The following is a 24,785-nucleotide window of genomic DNA, read 5'->3' on the forward strand; positions in this document are numbered from 1 at the left end:
GGTTTGAAAACATAAAGAAGTACTTTTTCTTCTGATCCCAGGACACTGAGTTTAGTTTTATGAGTCCATGTAGTCACTAGTCTGAGTTTTCTTTGTGCACTCCTACAAATATTTGCAGTAGGTACTCACTGGGGCCAAAAGGTATAAGTCAGTGAAACAGAGGTTATATTTGGCATTGGAAACCAAAAGTCACTGTGTTCTGTAATCTGATTGGTTGAAAAACATGATCAAATTGTATTTGATTCCCGGAAACTGCAAGACTGTTTACTGGGTATTGACAAATTTAAACATCGCAAACAATTTTTTTGTTGTGTCATCAAAAGTTGTGACGTCATTCAAATCATATTGTGACGTAAAGTTAGAATGACATCACAAATGAGCAGCTCCAGATGCTACCATGGCACGGCCAGCTGATGACACTTCACTGCTGTATCCGTGCTCGATGTAAACGAGTGCAGACAGTAAAACCCTTTGGTTTACTTTTGTGTTTACAATGTCAATAAACATCATGTGTGGCCGAATTTACATGTATTATTGAGTATTTGAAGCACGGGAATATTTCATTTGAAACCTCAAACTGATGCCTTCGGTTCCAAATGTATTCCTGTGCTTCAAATTCTCAATAACACCCAGAAATTGGCCAACACATGATGTTTGTCTCCTAATTATTGACTTCTTTAAGGTAAACATTTTTTTACTTCCTGAAGAGTGTTGTGCACTGTAAGATGTACTTTGAGCATCATATGGCAAGTATGTGTACCCCCTTGGTTTGACATCTTTTGCAGGAAATCAAAGACAGTGTAGGTGAGAAGAAGATCCATGAGAAGAAAGGCATGACTATGGTGAGTTGTCTGACACACAGCTGTCAAGTGCTTCAGCTGCATTAACAATAACTGAATATTTCTCGGGCACATATTTTTCAAAGCTGACAAGGGTGGTAGGACTTACTTTTAAATTTTTTATATAAAAAAGTGACAAGGGATGAACACATTTTTTTTCTTTCAGTAATACAGGTTGGGATGTTGAGCAGCTGTTAATGAGTTGTAGATTCAGTCACACCCATTCTTACTGACACTGATTCCTATAATGGACAAATGGATGATTGGGATGAGGTCAAGTCAAAATTATTATTTTCAAATGGCAATAGAAATTTGTACGCTTACAAATAAAAGTGAGGCGCCAAAGCCCGAGGAACATTTCACTTTTTTTTAATTTAGTAACATAAATACTTGATCTTCCTTTCTGATATTTGTTAATGTGGAAGTCACTGGTAAGAGGTACTTCCCAAAGACCAGCATCACCTGTAGTCATCAGGTGATGGTGAGGTTTTATAGGATCTGACTTATGACCAGTGTTCACGAAAAGTGTCAGATGCTCTAATAAATCTGGCAGATTCGCAGTTTTCGCCTGTATATTTCACAATGACTTTCACTCAAGTTGTCATATGTGACATGTCACACTTGTTTGCTGTTTGTAAATGTTATGTTTGTTAATAATTTCAGTGCCAATGATAAGAAATGTTAAAACTGAAATGTGTTTTTAATTTTAATCCTATGAGTCTTGTGGATTTAAATAGGTCAGACAGACCTCAGAAACCTACAGGACCTGTGTCCTGTTACTTTGAAACACCAAACTGGATTACTATATAGACAATGGTACAAGAACCTGTATTGAAACATCGCAGTCTCATAATAAAAAAGCTGCTATCCATTAAGTTTGTCTACATGCTACTACCTAGTGACTGACCGTGCTGTGAGATGTATGAGCGAGTGGTTGGTTGACCTTGTTTCAGCTGAAGGATCTGAAGCGGCAGCTCCATGCTGAGAGGAAGAGGGCAGAGAAACTGCAGGAGAGGCTGCAGGATGTCCTGTCTGATGCCAAGAACAGACAGAGTGAGTCCTTGATCTCACATGCCTGCAAGCATGCACAGACACACACACACAGAGACATACACACACACACGCACACAGAGACATACACGCACGCACACAGAGACATACACACACACAAAGGCACACACACAGGGACAGACACACAGAGACAGACACACACGCACACGCACACGCACACACACACACTCACAAAACCACACAAAAAAACGTGCTGCTCCCTTCTAGTCAGATATGTTATTTGACTGTTTTGCAGTTGATCTTTTACTCGTTGGAAATGTAATCACATGCTGTATGTGTCCAAATTATTGATATAGCATTTTGCTGTGATTTTGTCAAATATTTTACAGTACAAAGGCTTTTTGTTACTTTATTCTATTTAGATGTGTTAAGTCCATTGTATTAACAGTTACTGATTCTCTGAAGGCAGTTGCTGAAGTACTGGGTGATAGTTGGTCTTCAGTAAACTTATGTTTATTATAAGAGCCAACTAATCGGAGTGGATTGTCAGGCTTGGTAACGTGGTTGATGCATGTGATCTTTTCTCATCTGCATAGTTCAATGCTCCTGATGATAAATTTTAGATTGTCTGGCCAAGCAAGCCTTTTCACAGTTTCTCATTGTTGCACAGTGTGCAGTCCATTCATGTCCCACATAAATAAAGTCCTTGTTGAGGGAGCTAACCTGCACATACTCTTTTCTGATACTAGAGGATTATCTCACCTGTTTCAATAATAACCAGAGTGATTATGCAGCGATGCCATTGTATAGCACAAAGAAAACTACCAATACACAATGAACATGGTAACCTGTATAAACATTCAATGGTGCAAAGAATTTTCTGCAGGTCTGAGTATGTTATTGCTTTGATGGACATGAGTTGCTCACCAGAGACGAGATTTTCTAAGTTCTTTTAGCGCTGAGATAGTCGCAAGTGCCATACATTAACATTAACTCTTGACTATCTTAGTGCTAAGAGAACTTCGAAAATCTAGGCCTTGGATCGTAACATTGTCCCTGATTATGATCCTTTGAGTCTCAATACCCTGCTAATCTGCTTGATATGCAACTGGCATATCTTAGTTAATTTCCTCAAAATGTAGATTGTGTTGAGTGAAGTACCATTCAAGAAGTGATTTGAGTTAACTCAACCTTGTAACCACTGTGAAGTGAAATGATAAATGACCTGACTTGATATCCAAGAAATGGTCCGCAAGAACTTCTTGTTATACCTATGTAAACATGCCCTGGTGATCGAGGATGGAAGAGAATGTTGCAGAGAAGCATTGATGACTCTTAAATCACTTTATGTTGCAGGTATAGAGGATCTGTTCCGACCTGTTGACCCATCAGACCCACTAAGGGGAGACAGTAGGTGAGTTGCGGGAAAACGTTGTGAATTTTGATGTTATGCCACAAAAGTGTGACAATGTCAATATACTGGCTAAGGTTAAATGTATGGAAGTTTCACAAAAAGCGTGTGTCTCATCCACTGAAAGTAGGGCATTTTTACACCAGCATAACTGATTTACCTACATGTATTAGTATTATTCGTTAATACATTGATTTTGTGATCTGCAAAGGCTAGTGTATAAACCTGAGCATAGATTTGAATGTATAGAATGATAAAGAGTTTTTCTAAATGTCTGTTTTAATTAAAAGTGAAAAATTGGTTCATTTACCAATGTTTGCATTGCCTTATTGGCAACATTTAGAAGAAAGTTGAACTTTGAAATGTATTTGGAAAACGTGCATGAAAACAAAGCAACTTCTGTTTCTGTCAATTCATTTTCTTTGTTAATATAATAATGTTATGTTTGTCAGAATAGCAACTAAAAGCCTCATGAATAAAAATATCTGTACAGGTCAAGACTGTTCCTTGCTTGGAAATAAAGTAACAGGGATCTACATCTGTTTCAGCTCTGTGTCATCCTGGAGTGCAGGAGCCAGTGGATTAGGGACCAAAGACTCTATGGCCAGTGGGCCGCAGGTGGGTAATGAAGTAGGGGGGTTGGTGGGGGTGGGTTGAGGAAGGTTGGGGTGGTTTAGGGAGGTTTGGGGAGGGTACATGACTTACTTTGCACATGAACTTCAGCTGGTAGGGGTCATTCACATTGTACATGCTCCTCCACAAGGATCATCACCAATGGTGGGGTTAACCATCAAGTATGAACAGTCCACAACCCAGGTATTCACGGGTATTCTCAGAGGAATTCTTCTGCTGCAGGCTGTTAGAGGCAACTGATTGCATTGAGAGAGATCAACCTTTGTTACTTTTTGAATGGATGTTTGTGTACCCTACAGTGTGGAACAGTACTCATAATATTTACGACTAGATGAAATGGTCAAGATTTGATTATTTTCTTCTGTCAAATTGCTGGAATTGTGAGTCTCACAACTAAATGTTGTGTCACTTGGTTGAAAGCATACAGGCATAACGTTGCAAGTGTGGGACATATCCCATAATATTTAGGGAGCCTGTTTGGCTCTGTTGTCTAAGGTATGTCTGTTTGGCATGCTGAATTGGTTTCCTTGGACACTCCACAATTGCTGAATAAGTCTTTATGTTTCTTTGAATAGAAACTGCATTGATTTATTTGAAAACTTGATACAGCATTGGCAAGAAGACATGGAAGCTGGATCTTCTTGTTTCATCCATAAACGGGAAATGAACATGTACGGACTGTTGTTTATTTAACAAATTCTGTAAAAGTATAAATTTTGTCTGATTTTGGGACCAAAATACTGCAGTCTACCTTGTTAAAATGTTATCTAAATCTCCTAAAGGCAGAACATTTCCATGGCTTGGCATTCTGTTCCAGTAGATGTAAGGTGAGTACTGACAAGTGTTTTGTGTTACAGTCACCCAACCACACTGCCAACTTCAGCTTCACCAGTGAGGTGGAGCAGGAATATGGGGAGTTGATGGCACGGGTCGCCGAGGTACAGCAGCAAAAGTGGGCTCTGGAGGAGAAGGTGGGTACTATGTATGAGGGTGGGTATACTGTGTGTCAGGGTTGGTACACTGAGGGTGGGTACACTGTGTGAGGGTTGGTACACTGAGGGTGGGTACACTGTTAGGATGGGTACACTTAGTGAGGATGGATACACTGTGTAAGGGTGGGTACACTGTGTCAGGGTGGGTATACTGTGCAAGGATGGGTACACTGAGAGTGGGTACATTGTGTAGGGACGGGTACACTGAGTGTCAGGGTGGGTACACTGAGTATCATTGTGGGTACACTGAGTATCATTGTGGGTACACTGTGTCAGGGTGGGTACACTGTGTGTGAGGGTGTGTAGTCTGTGTGAGGGTGTGCACACTGTGAGGGTGGGTACATTGTGAGGATGGGTACACTGAGGGTGGGTAGACTGTGAGGATGGGTACACTTAGTGAGGATGGATACACTGTGTGAGGGTGGGTACACAGTGTCAGGGTGGGTATACTGTGCGAGGATGGGCACACTGAGAGTGGTTACATTGTGTAGGGACGGGTACACTGAGTGTCAGGGTGGGTACACTGAGTATCATTGTGGGTACACTTTGTCAGGGTGGGTACACTGTGTGTGAGGGTGTGTAGTCTGTGTGAGGGTGTGCACACTGTGTGAGGGTGGGTACATTGTGAGGATGGGTACACTGAGGGTGGGTACACTGTGTTAGGATGGGTACACTGTGAGGATAGGTACACTGTCTGAGGGTGGGTACACAGTGTCAGGCTGGGTACACTGTGTGTTAGGTTGAGTGGTTCCTTGTTATGTCTGTATTTAATGCCTGTGATTTTTCAGGTCTCTCATCTGGAGACGAGCAATGCATGCATGGCTGATGACTTGTTGAAGAAGACTGCCATCATTAGCTACTATGTCATGGACAGCAGATCAGGTAATCCATATGTTTATTTTCTTCATGGGATACTTGAGTGGCCCTGACTTTGGAGCCTTCGATTTGATGTTCATCAAGCCGTCCCATGATTCCCCATGATTTCATACAACCAGATCATTATACCATGATTGGACCATCATGGTGGATTGAGCCTTTTCTTGACCGCAATGGTCTGTCCTGTTACCTGGTCATTTCTTGTCTGTCCACACCTGACACTGCACTTCACAACCTTATAACACCACAGGCAAACAGTAAATGTTACATATATAGACTTGAGTTAGAGTAGCTTCCCTTGGATACAGGGTAGTTGCTTTAGCAAGCATACCAGTGGGTTGCCATAAATAGCAAATGGAAACGATTTATGTGGTCAATTGTTATGCTGATGTCTATAAACATGTCTCTGCTGAAACTGTCCACCTAAAACATTGAAACCTTTTTTAGTCATGAGTGATGATGAATATCTTGTATTAGAAATGATTGTTTAGTCTAAAAATAAGTGTTTACCATCCCAAAATACACACACATAATATATATTATGGATTGTCCAAATGTGACTGAGGACAGGGAGCCTTCAACAGCTGTATTGTTGTGATGTACATAAGCCAACAGCAGGCGCACACAGTATAGGCTGTCCTCCTGGTCCAGTAAAATGTCATTCTCCCTCAGAGTTCATGAATCACAACAATCTTGAGTGAGTGAGTGAGTTTAGCAAGAGTTTGCTTTTAGCAATATTTCAGCAATATCATGGTGAAAGACACCAGAAATGGGCTTTACACCTTCTACCCATTTGGTGAATTGAACCCAGGTCTTCGGCATGATAAGCAAAAACTTGAACCACTACACTCCCTCTTCAGCACCCCAAGCTTCCAAATGGAATCAAATGGTCAAGCTCACTGACTGGATTGACAAGTGTCATCGGATCTCAGTTGCATAGATCGATGTACCTGTTGTTGATCATGGGCTTCTCTGATCCAGACTTGATTATTTACTGCCAGCATGTAGCTGGAATGTTTCGGAGTGTATCAACCAAACCAAATCAACCATCGTTTGCTGATTCTACCATTGTAACTCCTGACTAGTACTGTGCCTACACTAGCAATTGGTACAATTAAGTGAAATGGGCCTCATTGTTAAGAATTCTGTGAATAGAGTCGGTTAAAATCATTGATAATCCGAAATGTTACCTATAAGAGAGTTCATTATTGATTATCGATATGAAAATTTATTTAGCAATAGTACCGGAGATATGATTTTGCAACAGAAGAAAGTTTACATTTTCTCACACAATAAACAAAGTTAGGATTTTATTCCTGGTCTCCCTCAAACTTAAGTTCAGGACTCTGTTTTGTGAATCCATTCAAAAACATGTCTCGACGGACTAGTAATGTGAAATATATTAATTTGTTTTAGGCATTTCTTGTTTTTTTTGTTCAACGGTTACATCGCCTGTATTTATTGATAATGGAATGGTATTTAGATTATCGATCTCCATGATCTATATCAAGCCCTATCAATGACCAAAGCTGTCTGTGGCAGTATCACATATACCCTTTACAGATTATCAGCTTATTGTGTCAATATTTACCTTTATTGTAAACACTTAAAGAAATGGGGCAGATACTCATGTAACTTACCAGAGAATGAACTGAACGGTTGTCCCAAGGGTCAAGGTCATGCTTAAGGAAATAACTTTGAATAGTTCCAAAACTGCCTTACTTAAAAAGGAGTTCTTGTGGGTCAGTGATACATGTTACATATCAATGTCAATAGTGTCAAGAAAAGGACCTCAGTGACCTGCATATTGCTAAAGGTGGCGTAAAAGTAAACTCACTCACTCCTGAAGTATATTTCCTATTTTCAGTCAAATTCATTTTTCTTTGAGATGATATTATTTGAAGTGATGACTAAATGTCAGTAAGCAGCAAGATATATTTTCTTTATTTTGTAGAGTGTCACCTGGGTACACCATTTTTATGTTTTTACTGGATACCCCTTACGACAATTCTGGAATTATTGCAGTTGAAGAATTAGGTCACATTCACTCCAAGGTCACTTAAAAAATGTACCCCCCTCACAATAAGTCCTCAAAGTTCCCAGAAGTACATATTTTCCTATGGATGGGACAGTGAAGTGGTAATATTTTGAGTGATCTGCAGTTCAAGGTCAGTGAAATAGTGATATGTCATATAAACATTTGATGCTGTTAACACTACACTACATTTGTTCATTCTGTTGAATAAACAATCAAGTCACACAAATGCATATGAGTTAATTTCTCAAAGAATTACTTATGATGGTTGGTTGGTTGGTTGTTTAATGCTGCAGTCAGCAATATTCCAGCTATATGGTGGTGATCTGTAAATAACTGAGTCTGGACCTGACAATCCAGTGATCAACAACATGAACATCAGTCTGTACAATTGGGAAGCGATAACATATGTCAATCAAGTAAGCTAGCCTGACTACTTTTTTTATCCTGTTAGTCCCTCTAACGTTTCTAACCCTGATCTTCAGGGGTTATACTTTAGTACTACCGCAGGTACTGTCAGGTTCACCATGACCTTTCCCACCTTGTAGAAATAAAAGATGTTTTCTAGATCCAGTCAGATTTAATCTTTCAGCTTCATTTCTAACACACCTCTGTTTTAACCATAATACTACCTTACCACCCCTTGCAAGCAAAAGATACGTCCTGTACTCTCAGGTCCCTAACTGATTCAGCAAGGATGCTGCTGAAATAATTAGGAGATAAACATGATGTGTTTGAAAATCAGAAACATGCTGTACTGAATTGATGGCGACTAAATTTTAATTGGAACCAAGCGCATAGATCCAAACTTCGCATCAAAATCCATGGAGTTGTTGTTATGATCTGCGTAGTTCTCACAACTACTTAGTGTGAGGTGAAACAGCCTAAAATCAGATGAGCGTCAATCCAGAATTGATTCGGTCTGATATTTCTGAACAACCAGTCAGAATCCAGTATTTTCTTGTCATGGTAGAATGCTGAATAGCACATCATTCACTGCAGTCAAATAATCAAGGCAAATCAGCATCCATTTAGAAATAGGTTATGTTTAGTGATGAAATGGTGTGAATATTCTTCAAAATGATGCTGGACACATAGGACAGATGGCTTTTGATAACTGCGACTTGAATAGGCCAGGTGGTTTAACTACGAGCCCTATGTGAAAGGAATTGACCATGTGTGGATAATGCACTTACTCATGTAGATGACTGACTTTGAAATAACTTTCGATCCTGCGATTATTGACCAAGTTTCGCCAGCTGTTGGCCCTATGTTTGTTATGCTGTTGCTGCTGAGCTCTACATCAAGCCATTTGTGTGTCTTGAGCAACAGCTTGAACTGAGGTGATACCACAACCTCATCCCATTTTCCATTTTATGAAATCTGATGCCTTGTAGCTGAATTTATTGTTTTCCATTACGTCGGCAAGATGCTGAGAATGATTGTCTGGAGATGCTGATTTGGGAAATCAATATGAAAAAGCTCTGTGTGTTTGATGCTTTGTAAACGTACTGTGGGGAAAATTGTCTTGTACTTCATGTTAAGTTGCTGTATTGGAAGCAATTCTTACCTGAAGGGTTAATAAGACTGATAATATTGATCATGTCAAAGTGTCAAATATATAAGTGCGCATTGTGCTAAAGTACTTCTGTGTTTCTTTTGATGTAAGGTAAACATCCCACTAACGAGAGTCTAATTGTTTTGCTAATGACCAGCGTACTGGTTGGCTTATCTGTTTTTTGCTACCCCGAACGAACCATGGTCACAGCTCATGGCTGAGTCACTTCATGAAGCTGTGTCTGTTGGGTGAGTGAGTGATTATGTTAGGGGCAGAGCTTCAGACCACAGAGCAATTTTCACTGACAACTACAAGTACTGGGCAGTCAAGTGCATTATGGTTGGCCATTTGAGATAGTGCTGGACACAATGCAGCCCATCACAACTTGTAATATAATTAATTTATAGCTATATAACTCATGATATGACTGAGTGTGAGTGAGTGAGTCAGTTTAACACTGCACTCAGCAATACTCCAGCTATATGGCAGCTGTCTGTAAATAATCAAGCCTGGACCAGACAATCCAGTGATCAACAACATGAGCATCGATCTGCACAATTGGGAACCGATGACATGTGTCAATCAAGTCAGCGAGCCTGACCACCGGATCCCGTTAGTCGCCTCTTACGACTAGCGTAGTCGCCTTTTATGGCAAGCATGGGTTGCTTAAGACTTATTCTACCCCGGGACCTTTGTGGGTCAATGATATGGCTGAAATATTGCAGATGTGACTATTAATTTTAATTCACTCACTCAAGCAGCTGATATTGTAGCATGTTAAATGACATGCATGAAGTCAAAATTTGTGACTTAGCTTGATGAACAGTGTTCAGAATTAAGGAGGGCCCTTTGTCCTGTAGTATTTGAATCTTGGAACCCTCGAAGTTTTTTATTCTTTTCACATGAGTTTTATGACAGAGTGACTTGAATTTCACTATGGATTTCAAACAATGTTATGTACCCATTTGAAATTGCTTGTGGCTCATGCTATTGACTTATGGTTTGTTGCCGTAGATTGATAAATTTATGGACTAATGGATAGGAACTTAATATGTTACTGACTCAAGACACCATTGTTAGGGTTAGAAAGTGTGGATTTTCAATAGTGTGCAGAAGCAATCTGTCACACAGCTGTCGTTTTTCTATGGTTCTTCCTGAATGTTAATAGCCTTGAACTTCTTGAACTTCCATACAAAATATATTATCTGTAGATAGTTCATAGTTTGAATGTGCTGCTCTGTAGCCCTGGTCTCATAATGAAGATCTGTGTTCAAATTTGCCCTCAGCAACCCATGCTCATATGAGCATGTAAAGGGATCAAGTGGCCAGGCTAGACAAGTTGGTCCAAGCATATCGTCCTGTCAAGATGATTAGAATTAGTCTTAGGGTTAAAATTAGTCTTAAGAAACACATACTTGTTGTAAAAAAAGAATAATGTGATCGGGTGGTTCACACATGTCATCGTATACCAGTTGTGTAGATCGATGCTCGTGCTGTTGATCACTGTATTGTCTGGTCCACCCTCCTTTCTTTCCAGACCGCCACCAAGAAGCTGGAATATTGCCGAATGCAGCGTAATCCAAAACTCACTCACTCACTCACTCACCTACTCACCCACTCACTCACTCACTCCATGCATGTCATCATGTCTGTTTCAGTCAATAGATTGTCTGGTTCTGACTCATTCATAGAAGAAATGTTGAGTTCATCAGTGATCAACAACTAAAAGCAACAGCTAATCTCACACTGATAATTCCTATGTGAACAATAATGTATGTTGTCTATATAAATGTTAAACACTGACATTTAATCGCTTAAAGTTTGGGTTGTTTTAATGAGATTGTTTCAAGTTTCCAATTCAATTTTGGTCACTTTTTCACTTCTTTCCACATGAGAAATTCATCAAGATGAAAATTGAAATACGTTTCTTTTTTACATGCGAAGGTAAACTTATTATTTTGTCCAATTGTGCTATCGATGGTGTGATAGATTTTGAATTAATTTATACACTCACACAGTGTTTGCAATGGTTTAATTTACCATTTGGCCATCAGGGCCTACTGCTACCTGTAGGCTTTAACATCTGCAGGCCCTGATTGAAATCTGCAGGCCAATCTTGTTAAAGTCAAACCAATAAAAACAAAATAGACTACATTGTACAGTTTCACACTGTTGCTACGAGACCAAGCAAACCCTATACACAGAGGACCTTGTATTTGTTAGACTGGTGTTGACATTCCTACGCCAAAATCTGAAATACTAGGAAGTGAAACTGTAGGTTATTGTAGCATGATGGATAGTGGATCATTCCTGAACATTAATAACGAAAAACCTGGACCTAACACTCCATTTGAAAAATAATTGACAGTAACAGATAATTTACTGTAGGCCATAAGGGCCTGTGCATAATTGAAACTGCTGGCCTGATGCAATAATAAGTGGTGCTGGGTCTCTGGACCTGTGATTTTTTTATTTTGAATGCTGCACTCACATGCTGAAGGTTCATCAATTTTTTTGACTTGACTGTAATAACAAGTGATGTTTTGGTATTTCAAATTGCTTTGAGCTAGTTGGAAACATATCGCACTAAACCTTTGCAAGCAAATGCAGTGCATGCTATTTTTAGACGTGCTAGGCAGAAGTGATTTTTGTAGTGTGCTTTAGACGTCTGATAGAAGTAGACACAGTGGGTCATAGGGGTAAAGATCTGTAGATCTCTGTGAAACAAGCATTGTATCACTAATTGAGAATGGATTAAAACAGTCAGAAATTTGCAAACTCTTGTATTTATCCAAGAGCACAATCAGGAAGGTTTTGAAACTTTATTGTGACAGGGAAAGTATAAATGACTCTGCTCGAAGCAGAAGACCAAAAGTCATTGAGATTCATGGCCAGACAACATTATTAAGGATTGTTAAGAAAGGGAGGCATAAACGTTTGTCTGACATTACTAGTGAATATAATACTTCACTACCAGTACCTGCTTCAACTAGATCCATTCAGCGTGAAGTGCACCATTTGGGCTATGATTGGGGGATTGTTAATAAGTAGCTAGGAATTCAAGAGGTAAATCGGAAAAAGGGATTCAAATACTGTAGAGGAAAATTACACTGGAATGTACAACGTGATCATCACTTGGGAAAAGTAATATTCAGTGATGAAAACACAATAGTTATCAAATCAGATGGAAAATCAAAGTCTGACAAAAAAAGTCTGAAAGGTGGCTTGGCCAGTGCCTTGGTTACTTAGAATATGAACAGTCAGAAGTGTATTGACATACTTGTCAGGTGTTTGTGGCCAGTGATAAGAAACACTTCTCCATTAAACAATTGCTATTCATGGATGACAATGTCTCAATTCACCGCTCTGCTGCTATAGAAGTCTGGAAGTGAACTAATGAAATTGCCCCATTTTTTTGGCCTCCACAAAGCCCAGATTTAAATCTTATTGAAAATGTGTGACTTGTCCAGAAGAACATCATGAATACATCTTTGCAAATGTGAGAACCACTGATGACCTAAAGGAAACGCTTATGTCTGGCTGGTAAAAACTGCCAAGAAGTTTTAATATCAAAGGGTCACATCACCAAGTATTAACTTAATTGGACTTCTGTAAAGTAAGATATTAATACTTAACATTATCACATCTTCTTTAGGCAATCATTCTTTTGATATCCATAAATGAGACAAAATGTGATTGACGGCTGTTCTCAAATACCATTTGAAATTTTGAGTTTCACGTAATAAGTCTTGAGAAATACCATCTTGTTAATTTTTTAATGTTTGTGTGGCATAATAACAGGAGAAAATTTGACAATGACAAAGAGAAAGTATTGTGAAATTCAGTCACATCAAAACAGTTTGACATTTGAAGCTAAGCTATCACGTTGTGTGACATGCTAACCACATGACATCGCTTTTATTTGGAGGTTAAAAATTGGAGTGTATTCAGAAATAAACAATTCAAAGGTTGGTTTATTTTGAGGTAGAGGCCGTTCAGTTTTTCTAACCAGTTAGTTTTAGAGAACACGACATTTTCATGGATGAAGTCTTTATTATTGACAAAATTTCAGGGCTTCTTTGCCTTGATCAAGTGAATACTGGTTTAGCCTATTGAGCTAATATTTGTCTCTGTGATGATAACACATGCAAAAACCCTTATAAATGTCAAAGTGCCTGTTATACCTAATGTATAGGGCATCAGCACAAGTGCCAATTTCTGTAAGCATTAACTCAATAATGGTTGATTGGAATTTGAAAAGTAATTGAGTCAGTAACAAAGCATACATTTTGATGGTCAACTGCTGCTTGTTTATTGCATTGAGTGACATTTCCATACAGATTCTTACACCCTTCTTATGCTAAAGCTGGCAATGTTAATCTGAAATTTTCACATTCTGTTCAGAGTTGCATCCTGGGCCGGTGGGATAGATTCATGACTAAAGCATCTGCTTGTCATGCTGAAATCCAGATTCGACTCTCCTCATGGGTACAATGCATCCATTTAGAAACTGGTGATTGTGGGTTTGAATCCTGGATTATCAGGAACATGTTTCCAGGTATATCATAACCATACCTGTGCTCTCTGGTTTCATCAAAGTTGTCAAAGTCTGAGACTAGCATCACTTTACCATGACATGACTGGAATACAGCTCAAGACAGCATTCACGACTCACTCACTAACTCAGATATTTTGTATGTGTCAGTAGTATGCAAATTTATTATCTTCAAAAAAGTCTTTGTTTTCTCTAGAACATGGTTGCAGAAACGTTGCTTTTATATTTATTGTTTGTACTCAGTGATTGTATTATTACTGAAATTATGAAAGTGTTATTGTGTATGTGTTCTTAAAATATGATGTGGGATATCTCATCATTCATACTATCAAATATATGGGTGTAAAGTCTACTTAGAGCCTAGCTATTAATGTTGAGATGAGAACAAAATGGTATGAAAACCTTTCCTGTTGAACTCATATTGTAGTTAAGCTGGCTAGAAAGTAATAATCTTTTTCTAAACCCCTGAAATTGCAAATAAATGGGAAAATATTGTAAATCAACCAAAAACTTTTCATCACAATGTTGTTCAAAATCCTTTGGCATCAAAATCAAATCTACGGCCAGACGACTGAGTTCAGGATGTTTTCTCCTAAATGTTTTCATGTCAAACTATTCCAAACCAAAATTTCTAATTTCTTTATTTACTCAGTGGGTTAGTGGATTACAGCCTTGATGTACATCTCCTTCGCTCTACCTACTCTAAAATCTCTCAGCATTATTGAATAATCCATACAGCGATGATCTGTGTTCGCGAGCCACCAGACTGTGAAATATTAAGGAATGGTGGGATAGCCAGAGTGATGGGATGAAGCATTCCTCATCATCTTCATCAAGTGTGTAAATGCTGGCCTTCTCCCAACACAATTCCACCTTGAACACTGCCACATTACACCATAGTGATGATATTTTAATAACTTCTGTTGAGAATTGTGGCTCATGTTTGTATGCATTGCTGTGAGGCCATAGTCTCATTGTACCCCTGTAAAAGTCTGGGTTAGAATAAGCCTGCTGCTTTTTTGACATGAAGATGTAGGATGGAATTGGTGTGCAGCAGTCCTTTCACATCCCCTCATGAAGATGTGGGCTGGCAATGGTCTTGAGGGATCCAGGTATTTATTCACATGAAGATATGGACTGAAATTTGTCTGCAGCATCCCATTCTATCTTGACATGAAGATCCTGGCTAGAATTGGTCTACAACATCCCATCCATGTCTTCACGTGAAGAACTGGACAAGAATTGGTCTGCAAAATCCCATTCCATCTTGACATGAAAATCAAGGCTAGAATTGGTATGCAGCATCCCAGTCCATCTTGACATGAAGATCTGGTCTGGAATAGGTCTGCAGCATCATATGAAGATCTGTGTTAGAATTGGTTTGTAGCATCCTATGCAGGGCTTCATATGAAGACCTGGGCTGGCAGGAACCCATGCATTTTTCCTCATTGAGACATGGGTTAGCAGTCAGGACATGTCTAGACCTAAAATCAAATCTTTTGATCAGTGCAGTCTTTGTATCCATACGCTGTTGCTCATGATATCAATCACTTTTTTTTTCTAGTCCAGACATGATTATAGGTGTTACATTGAGACTCAAAAACTGAGAGTTCTCTCTGAGAGCAAAAGGTCGTGGGTTCAATCCACGCCACGTCATACCAAAAGATGTTAAAATATGGTGCTTGTTGCTCAATGCCTGGTACTTGGCATTAACTGGTACAAGGACTTGTCAGCTCGGAATCAGTATAGTGTGCCTAAATGGGATATTCATGTGTACATGTGGCATGGCATCTCTGTGAGCTGAAGACGTCATGTGAGCGAAATATTCTCAACCATTTCTCAGCCATTTCAACCCACCTTCGGCATCCAACTTCAATAGATTATCAGTGGAGAATGTAGGCTCCCCCAGTTAAACATAATAAACATAAAACTGGGCTGTAAAGTCATACGTAGTTATAATACATCAGAAATCACAACTGATCATTTGCCCTCCACCTTCCATTGATTTAGCTCTCTTTGTTGCGTCAGTCTTCAAGTCAAGCTAACCTGTGCTGCAACAGCCTATTATGAATTGGGAGAACACCTTGACACCTGACCAGCCGACATCCACTTTACCAATGCCATGCATCTAATATCGGTTTCAGTGATTCTTGTTGTCCTGGTCTCAAAACACACAACCACTGTTTTGTCTGGAAACATGTCTTGCGGAATGTCTGTCAGTGACTTCATTTGCATAGCTCTAAAGCACAACAGTAGAGTTACTCCAAATCTGGGCACACTAGAAATATGGCAAAATATCTTGTCTGTGATAATAAATAATGCACTGAGCTTGTCACTCAGGTCGGTATTTATGGTTGGCAATCAAAAATGATATATTTCAGAGGGCAAGTGGCATTCATTATTGATTTTGTTACTGGATACGACCTTACAAACAGGAATGCTACTAGACTATGTATAAGCTTTATATTGTGTGAAGAGTAAGGCAAATTCAGTATCGTCTTCCTTCTGTGCTTACAGCTCCAAAATGTCAACATTGTTAAACCATAGAGTTGAAAATGAGATGAAATTTGCAAATAAAATTTGAATATGGATAAAATCTTTGTGGTATTCATTAGCTCATAAATATAATCATCTTTTTGAATTTTGATGAGAATGTTGATACTGATTACATCTGAGAATATTTGAATGAAACCATCATTACAAAATCTGATTGATTAGATTTATTGATTTAACACTTGTGTTATTTGTTTTGTTAACATGGAGGTGTAAACACAGTTAAGTGGGAAGTGTTCTGTTGGATGGATGTGATTAGGTTTAATGTGTTTGTGCCCCTGGTTTTGTTTTCTGTTTTCTGATATTAGATTTCATGCTTTTACTTTGACGGTCAGCTCTCTGAATCTTAAGAATTGTGAAAGATGTCAAAATTGTTTGTGGTTGCATAAGATTATTTTGGGGTGTCTGCGACTATTCGTGTATCAAAAATTAATAATCTTGTTTAGGCTTACCATGGTGGCACCTGTCACAAACACATGCAAAGTCAGTGATAAAATACACCAGAAAACATGGAGGACGTTTAAATATGGATTTCATTTTTGTCAGTGATGTGCTAAATTTTAAAATATCCTCCACACGTCTAACATCTGTGCCAATTCTTTGGATTCTAGTGTTCAGTTCCTCAGCTTACTCTTCAGGACCTTCTTACAAGAAGTGGCGGCACTGGGTTAGCCTGGTGGTTTAAGTGTTTGTCATCATGGCCAAGACTCAAGGTTTGATTCCTCACATAGGTGCAGTGTGTGAAGCCCATTCCTAGTGTCCTGTGCTGTGATATTGCTTGAATATTCTAAAACTATAAATACTCACTCACTCACTTCAAACTGAAAAGAAAACCAGCTTGCTTTAAATGCAGTGTAACAAATATTAATCAATATGTCTCATGTTGTTAAATATTCCTTCTTTATATTTTGTGTAATTAGAAATGATAAAACATCTTGACAGTATTTGAATGAAATGACCACTTTATTCCAAAATGAAGTTGTGAAAGAGTTGCAAACAAAGACAATAGCTCACTTGGAGCGGATTATTATGAATGTTCACAGGTCTATGGGCAGTTTCTTATTTTGACCACCGACTGTCCTCAGTAACATTAAAACCTGTACTTTACTCAAAATCTGACTGTAGACTTGGAGCAACATGTAAAGAGCTTTTAATGCTTTTGATGCTTGAACCTGAATTCTGTAACACAAATTCTGTCTGAAAATCTTCGGTGAAGCATACTTTTGGTCTAATCATCTCAGCATTGACATACTTAACGTTACTTATTTATGGGTCATTGTCTAATATTTAATTATCTTCCATTCCTTTTTTTCTTTCAAGTCTTATTTCAGGAGATAGGCCTTACTCAACAAACTTTATGTCTCAGGACAAATTGCAGGTCGTAAATACCTGCTTGTAGTTTCCTTTTCAGAACATGTACTTCTAAAGGGTTGATGAGAACACTTTCTTTTAAGATTTATCAGAAAATCATTTTTCAGTTTTAGTGGTTTAGGATTTGGAGTTATTTTCAGAAACTAATACAGTCTGAAGAGCATTTGCAATTGATTAAGACCGACCTGTGTGTACTCAGAATATTCTTGAGCTATATTAGAGTTTGATTGTGATAAAACATCTAATTTTCCCTGATTCTCGTGGCCATTTTCTGGTGTAGAGGCTGTAGGGGATAGCTATGAGTGTCTTCATTAGGTGGAGAGGAGGGTGATCAGTTTGATGTCTTCCATTCTATTTGCATTTTTGACTGGACAATAATTGTAACAAATGCTTGATGACTGTGATGACATTTTGTTAATGTCATTGTGTTAATGTCATTGCACAAAGTAATCAATAGAGGCGTGTTGACAAAGGAATTCAGCTATAACTGTTGTGGTCTGAATTGTAATTATGGCTCACAGGATGAAACTGTTCCTTGTATTTTTCCTGCAAGATATTGTGGTAGATGGGCTTAGAGTTATAATCCCTGTAATGACTATCTCCATGGTGAAGTGGATAGAGCATCTGCCCTGAGAGCAAGAGGTTTGTGGTTCAAGCCTTGGTCACCTCATAGTGAAAGATGTTAAAAATGGTACTTCTTCTTAGCCTGCCTGGTTCTCTACATTGGAGGGATGAAATCAGGGCTGACTGGTTTGTGTTCGTGTTGGGTATCCATGCCAAACTGGTTTAGCTGTATGAAACCAGTCTGAACAACTGAAGTAGACACACTTGGCTTTACATACTTTTGGCTTCATCCAGAAAATCAGTGCAAAAGAACACCCTGTCTTGGCTAACTTCTGAAACAAATCCCATTTGGTGAAAAGGACTAAGCACCTGTGAATGTTATATGAATGGATCACATAAAATCAGTCACGACACCAGGTGTTCATGTAACGGGTAAGCATATCCTGCCCTGGACCAGCAGTATCCCTGCCATGCGGTCAAGAACTGGAGTAATCTCAGTGTCCATGCATAGTGTCCACGCTGTTTGACACCTGGCCTGTCTGTTGCATGGTGTCTAAGCTGTTTGGTGTCTGGCCTGGTAGTAGCATGGTGTCCAAGCTACATTGGACCTATAAATCTTACATGGTGATAAGATGAGACATGAGGTGGGGGAAAACATTAGATCTTATTTTCTTACATTAAAATTTATTTCAACAATTGCATCTGATATTGCATTCTATGTGCTGACTGTTTATTTGTAGTGTTATGAGTAAACTTAAAGCCGAATCCACAAAGCCAAGGCATCAGTTATAACTGTAACGACAGGCATTGAAACCCTTCCTGATTTCAATGAAGATATTTGAATGGGTCAAACAAAATATCTGCTTGGGTCCAGCTACATCAATTTCTTTCTGTTTGACTCCCCATCGGTAAATAAACTTGTTGTTAACAGAGCTTGCAGGAGCATTCCCTATTCTCGGAATTATATTTTCAATGAATGCTTCAGATCGACGGCCATCCCATTCCCACAACAATGATGATAAGTTGTCCCTGAACAAGATCCTGGAGGTTATTAAGAAGGGAGATGATCAAGAACTTAAAGAAATGAACAAGAAGCTTCAGCGGATGTTGGAAGAGACCCTCACGAAGAACATGCATCTCCAGCAGGTAAGACTTATGTCACCTGTGTTAGAACATACATCTCCAGCAGGTAAGACTTATGTCACCTGTGTTAAAACATGCACTCCAGCAGGTAAGACCTATGTCACCTGTGTTAGAACATGCATCTCCAGCAGGTAAGACTTATGTCACCTGTGTTAAAACATGCACTCCAGCAGGTAAGACTTATGTCACCTGTGTTAAAACATGCATCTCCAGCAGGTAAGACTTATGTCACCTGTGTTAAGAGATGCATCTCCAACAGGTAAGACTTATGTCACCTGTGTTAAAACATACACTCCAGCAGGTAAGACTTATGTCACCTGTGTTAAAACATGCATCTCCAACAGGTAAGACTTATGTCACCTGTGTTAAAACATGCACTCCAGCAGGTAAGACTTATGTCACCTGTGTTAAAACATACACTCCAGCAGGTAGGGCTTGTGTCACCTGTGTTAAAGCATGCACTCCAGCAGGTAAGACTTATGTCACCTGTGTTAAAACATACACTCCAGGAGGTAAGACTTATGTCACCTGTGTTAAAACATGCATCTCCAGCAGGTAAGACTTATGTCACCTGTGTTAAAACATGCATCTCCAGCAGGTAAGGCTTATGTCACCTGTGTTAAAACATGCATCTCCAGCAGGTAAGACTTATGTCACCTGTGTTAAAACATACACTCCAGCAGGTAAGACCTATGTCACCTGTGTTAAAACATACACTCCAGCAGGTAAGACTTATGTCACCTGTGTTAAAACATGCACTCCAGCAGGTAGGACTTATGTCACCTGTGTTAAAACATGCACTCCAGCAGGTAGGGCTTGTGTCACCTGTGTTAAAGCATGTACTCCAGCAGGTAAGACTTATGTCACCTGTGTTAAAACATACACTCCAGGAGGTAAGACTTATGTCACCTGTGTTAAAACATGCATCTCCAGCAGGTAAGACTTATGTCACCTGTGTTAAAACATACACTCCAGCAGGTAGGGCTTGTGTCACCTGTGTTAAAACATACACTCCAGCAGGTAAGACTTATGTCACCTGTGTTAAAACATGCACTCCAACAGGTAAGACCTATGTCACCTGTGTTAAAACATGCACTCCAGCAGGTAAGACCTATGTCACCTGTGTTAGAACATGCATCTCCAGCAGGTAAGACTTATGTCACCTGTATTAAAACATGCACTCCAGCAGGTAAGACTTATGTCACCTGTGTTAAAACATACACTCCAGGAGGTAAGACTTATGTCACCTGTGTTAAGAGATGCATCTCCAACAGGTAAGACTTATGTCACCTGTGTTAAAACATGCACTCCAACAGGTAAGACTTATGTCACCTGTGTTAAAACATGCATCTCCAACAGGTAAGACTTATGTCACCTGTGTTAAAACATGCACTCCAGCAGGTAAGACTTATGTCACCTGTGTTAAAACATACACTCCAGCAGGTAGGGCTTGTGTCACCTGTGTTAAAGCATGCACTCCAGCAGGTAAGACTTATGTCACCTGTGTTAAAACATACACTCCAGGAGGTAAGACTTATGTCACCTGTGTTAAAACATGCATCTCCAGCAGGTAAGACTTATGTCACCTGTGTTAAAACATACATCTCCAGGAGGTAAGACTTATGTCACCTGTGTTAAAACATGCATCTCCAGCAGGTAAGACTTATGTCACCTGTGTTAAAACATACACTCCAGCAGGTAGGGCTTGTGTCACCTGTGTTAAAACATACACTCCAGCAGGTAAGACTTATGTCACCTGTGTTAAAACATGCACTCCAGCAGGTAAGACTTATGTCACCTGTGTTAAAACATGCACTCCAGGAGGTAAGACTTATGTCACCTGTGTTAAAACATGCACTCCAGCAGGTAAGACTTATGTCACCTGTGTTAAAACATGCATCTCCAGCAGGTAAGACTTATGTCACCTGTGTTAAAACATGCACTCCAGCAGGTAGGGCTTGTGTCACCTGTGTTAAAACATGCACTCCAGCAGGTAGGGCTTGTGTCACCTGTGTTAAGAGATGCATCTCCAACAGGTAATACTTGTGTCACCTGTGTTAAAACAATCAAGCGGGTAGGACCTATGTCACCTGTGTTAAAGCATGGATCTTGAGCAGGTAGGGCTTGTGTCACATGTGCTAAGACTTGCATTTCCAGTCAGTTTACTTTTATCTGTATGGCCATGAAGTAATTCATGCATTTTGGCGACATGAGTGTATGTTGGTTGCCATTCATGACCACTGTAGGCTGTTGGAACCAAGTATTCTGCAATGGTTTCTGGTAAAAACTGTTGACTCTCAGTTTCTTCTTCAATCTCATTATGCCTGCTATCTGTTGTTTAGGATAGAGTTGCACATGAGATCAATGCAAGACTCGTTTCTTTTTACACCAAAGATAAACTACATTATATCACATGCCCAGTTTGTGATAAATAATCTGAAAGGGCTGAAGAAAGAAGTTCTTCAAAGCACCTAGCACCATCAACAAAAATGCTGGTGTTGAGTTCAGTTGTTTCTTTTGAAAAGTTGTTTTCGTGTGTGATAGTGTTAGCAGGCATTATGGATGACTTGTTAAATTGAATGGGACTTCTTCAGGGAGCTCTTTTTACTCTTGAAAAGTGGATATCAGTTACTTGAAAAAGGTGTAAGCATGGGACAATTTAGGTGTAGAATGGCAAGAAACAAGATTAGGTATTTCCCAGAAGTTCAATCAATTGATGCAGTTGAGTCATCTCACCTTTAATAGAGAGTATTATTCAAACAAGGGGATTTTTCACAGAGAGGGATTTTAACTTGGTGAAGTCATCTTTCTCAACATCACACGCAGAATAAATGAATAAGTGACAAGAGTGGCAACTTACACAAATCTGACGTGATCAATGTGGACCACTTGCTCCATGTTGAGATGGTGATGACACGAGTTGTAGGCTGTCTATAGCCATATTGGCACTTGTTCATTGTAATCAAACCATTGCATGAATCTAGTTTCATTTATTTGCTCCCCAATTTCACATGGCAGAGATCTGTGGGTCTTCATGGGATTCTTGGAATTTGTGTTTACAGTGAGAGGAAGACTGGCTCTAATAATGTCTGTGTGCCCATAGTGCCTGGCAGAATGTCCTATAAACGTCAAATATAAATTGGCCTTCATTCTCTCATGCCCTTTGACAGTCAGACACTCTCCTACCAAGGCTTATGAAGCACAATGTACAGGAATGCTGCCTCAAAATAGATCCCCAATCAATACCCAGTTATTGAAACGGGAGCTCATAAAAAGTGAAAAAAGTGAAGACATATCACAATCAGTTTAACTGTCTTTACACCAAGCTGTTGAAATCTGATTGACTTTGACCTGACGGGGCAGGAAGAGTTTGAATCATGAAGTGAATTTCTTGTTTCTGTAGGAGACTTTGTGTGCACAGTGTGATGACTTAATAAAATTTAATCTGGGAATAGGGTGAGTTTACGTCATAGTCTCACACTCTGACATTTAGAGTGGTGTATTCCTATCATTTCCCATAATAAATTCTAATACAGGAACTGACAGCTGGCGAAAAAATGTTGTCAGTTTAATTTCAAATATATCTTGTAAGGAGATAACGTCAAGTGCTAAAGTCATATAACTTCTTCACTTTTATCTTAAAGGGGAAATATCATCCGAAGGTTAGAATTATTCAATGAGCGTGCAAAATTCTTGTACATTTGTATGAAAACGTTTGATATTTTGGTTTTTAATGGCTTTGCATGGTTATGATTGTGTCATAATGGCACAAATTGGAAGTTTTTCATGAAAGTGGTCTTGTTTATGAGCATTCTCAAATTACTATCAATAAAGGCAAGTTTAGGTCAGATTGTGCAATTTCATTGTTTAGTTTTATGACAGTTGCATGACTGGCTGCAACTGACAGCTTTTCTAACTAAGATGGATGTTGAGTTAAAGGCTGCTTAAAATAAAAATAATTTTAAATTTTAACTGAGTTTTGCAGATCCGCTTAGTGTCATCAGTGGGGATAATGGCTGAAGGGAATGTCAAGAATACCAGTTCTGGAATAGTATTTGTTCATGACGTTAATTAAGTCTTTTAGGCCTATGTATTTTTGTTTTGTATTTTTTGTTTGTTTTAGAGGAAAATAATTTGTAATGAATGTTTCTTTAGAAAGTGGACAGATGTAACAAATGTTACAAGTGGGATTACACCTTCTCAATAAGCGTAGATTCTTGTACTCTTCTGGGTTGGATCCCATCTGGGATACCAACCTATAGCCTCAGAGTCAAAAAAACTTTGGGCTCCTAATATATGCAACACAACTAAAGACTTGGACTATTTTGTATTTTTCAGTGATGAACAAAACTGATTTTCTTTATATGTCAAGTTTCATTGGAATTATATGACAAAGCTGATGATCCTTCCTATAGGTGCATTTTATAGAGAATTTAATTATCATTGTGTGCATGTTATGCACAATGTGCATAAGACTTTGTACGTTAGTGACTATTAACACAGACATGTTGCAGTAAATTGTTATAAATATATTAATAGCAATAGCCTCAATTACTGCCTGTATTATCCTAGACACAACAATAAGTGTCAACAATAATACCACCTTGGGTGAGAGACTACAGAATGCTGGATACCTTCCACCATCTTTGAAAGCAGTTCACTTTGAGTAAGGGTTAGTGAAAGATAAGGGTTAGGGTTAGTGATAGGCTAATGTGACACTAAACAATATGTCTGGTAGGTACATGGTACTCTGGCATACACCACCCTGTAACCTTGTTCAGCACAACATGGCAGCAAACCATGTGAGCAAATCTTTAATACTAGTACTTAAAGATTTGCTGAAAATGTCTTCTTGTCTGTGGTTTAAACATGTTCTCATCATACAAAAGTACCTCGAAGGAAGATTTCTGCAAATGTACATTGTTTGAACCTGATTGCTGATGTCCCCAGCTGGGATCTAATGGAAATATTTCTGAAAGCAGTTTCAATCCCAAATAATTAGTTTATCACCTCGCTTGTCAAATTTTTTTCCCAGTATTTTCACTCTTGATTGCACAAATGTTTACTTTGTCAGGCCATGCAATGAAAGAAATTTAGATTGACAAGATTAGCCCAGCATTTTTAACCAATTACACTTGATCATTCATATGAACTAGAATAACACTATAATAGAGATAAGATTCTTTCAGTGAGATGTAGAATTAATTATTGAATTTTATGAGGTTGTGTTCAGCCAGTCAGTGC

At 38.9% G+C, this 24,785-nt stretch overlaps 1 protein-coding gene across 1 annotated transcript in view; it reads left to right on the plus strand.

The window, feature by feature from the left end:
* The window catches only part of LOC137295571 (GRIP1-associated protein 1-like), an 80,961-nt gene that overhangs the window by 24,529 nt on the left and 31,647 nt on the right, over window positions 1-24,785 (plus strand). The window contains exons 22-28 of the mRNA XM_067826977.1: window positions 786-842; window positions 1,793-1,892; window positions 3,207-3,264; window positions 3,810-3,879; window positions 4,752-4,865; window positions 5,675-5,768; window positions 19,384-19,544. Coding sequence (XP_067683078.1) covers window positions 786-842; window positions 1,793-1,892; window positions 3,207-3,264; window positions 3,810-3,879; window positions 4,752-4,865; window positions 5,675-5,768; window positions 19,384-19,544 — 654 coding nt within the window. The remainder of the gene's footprint in view (window positions 1-785; window positions 843-1,792; window positions 1,893-3,206; window positions 3,265-3,809; window positions 3,880-4,751; window positions 4,866-5,674; window positions 5,769-19,383; window positions 19,545-24,785) is intronic.

The sequence above is a fragment of the Haliotis asinina genome, chromosome 9 (genome assembly GCF_037392515.1).
Source record: "Haliotis asinina isolate JCU_RB_2024 chromosome 9, JCU_Hal_asi_v2, whole genome shotgun sequence".
NCBI classification, from domain to species: Eukaryota; Metazoa; Mollusca; class Gastropoda; order Lepetellida; family Haliotidae; genus Haliotis; species Haliotis asinina.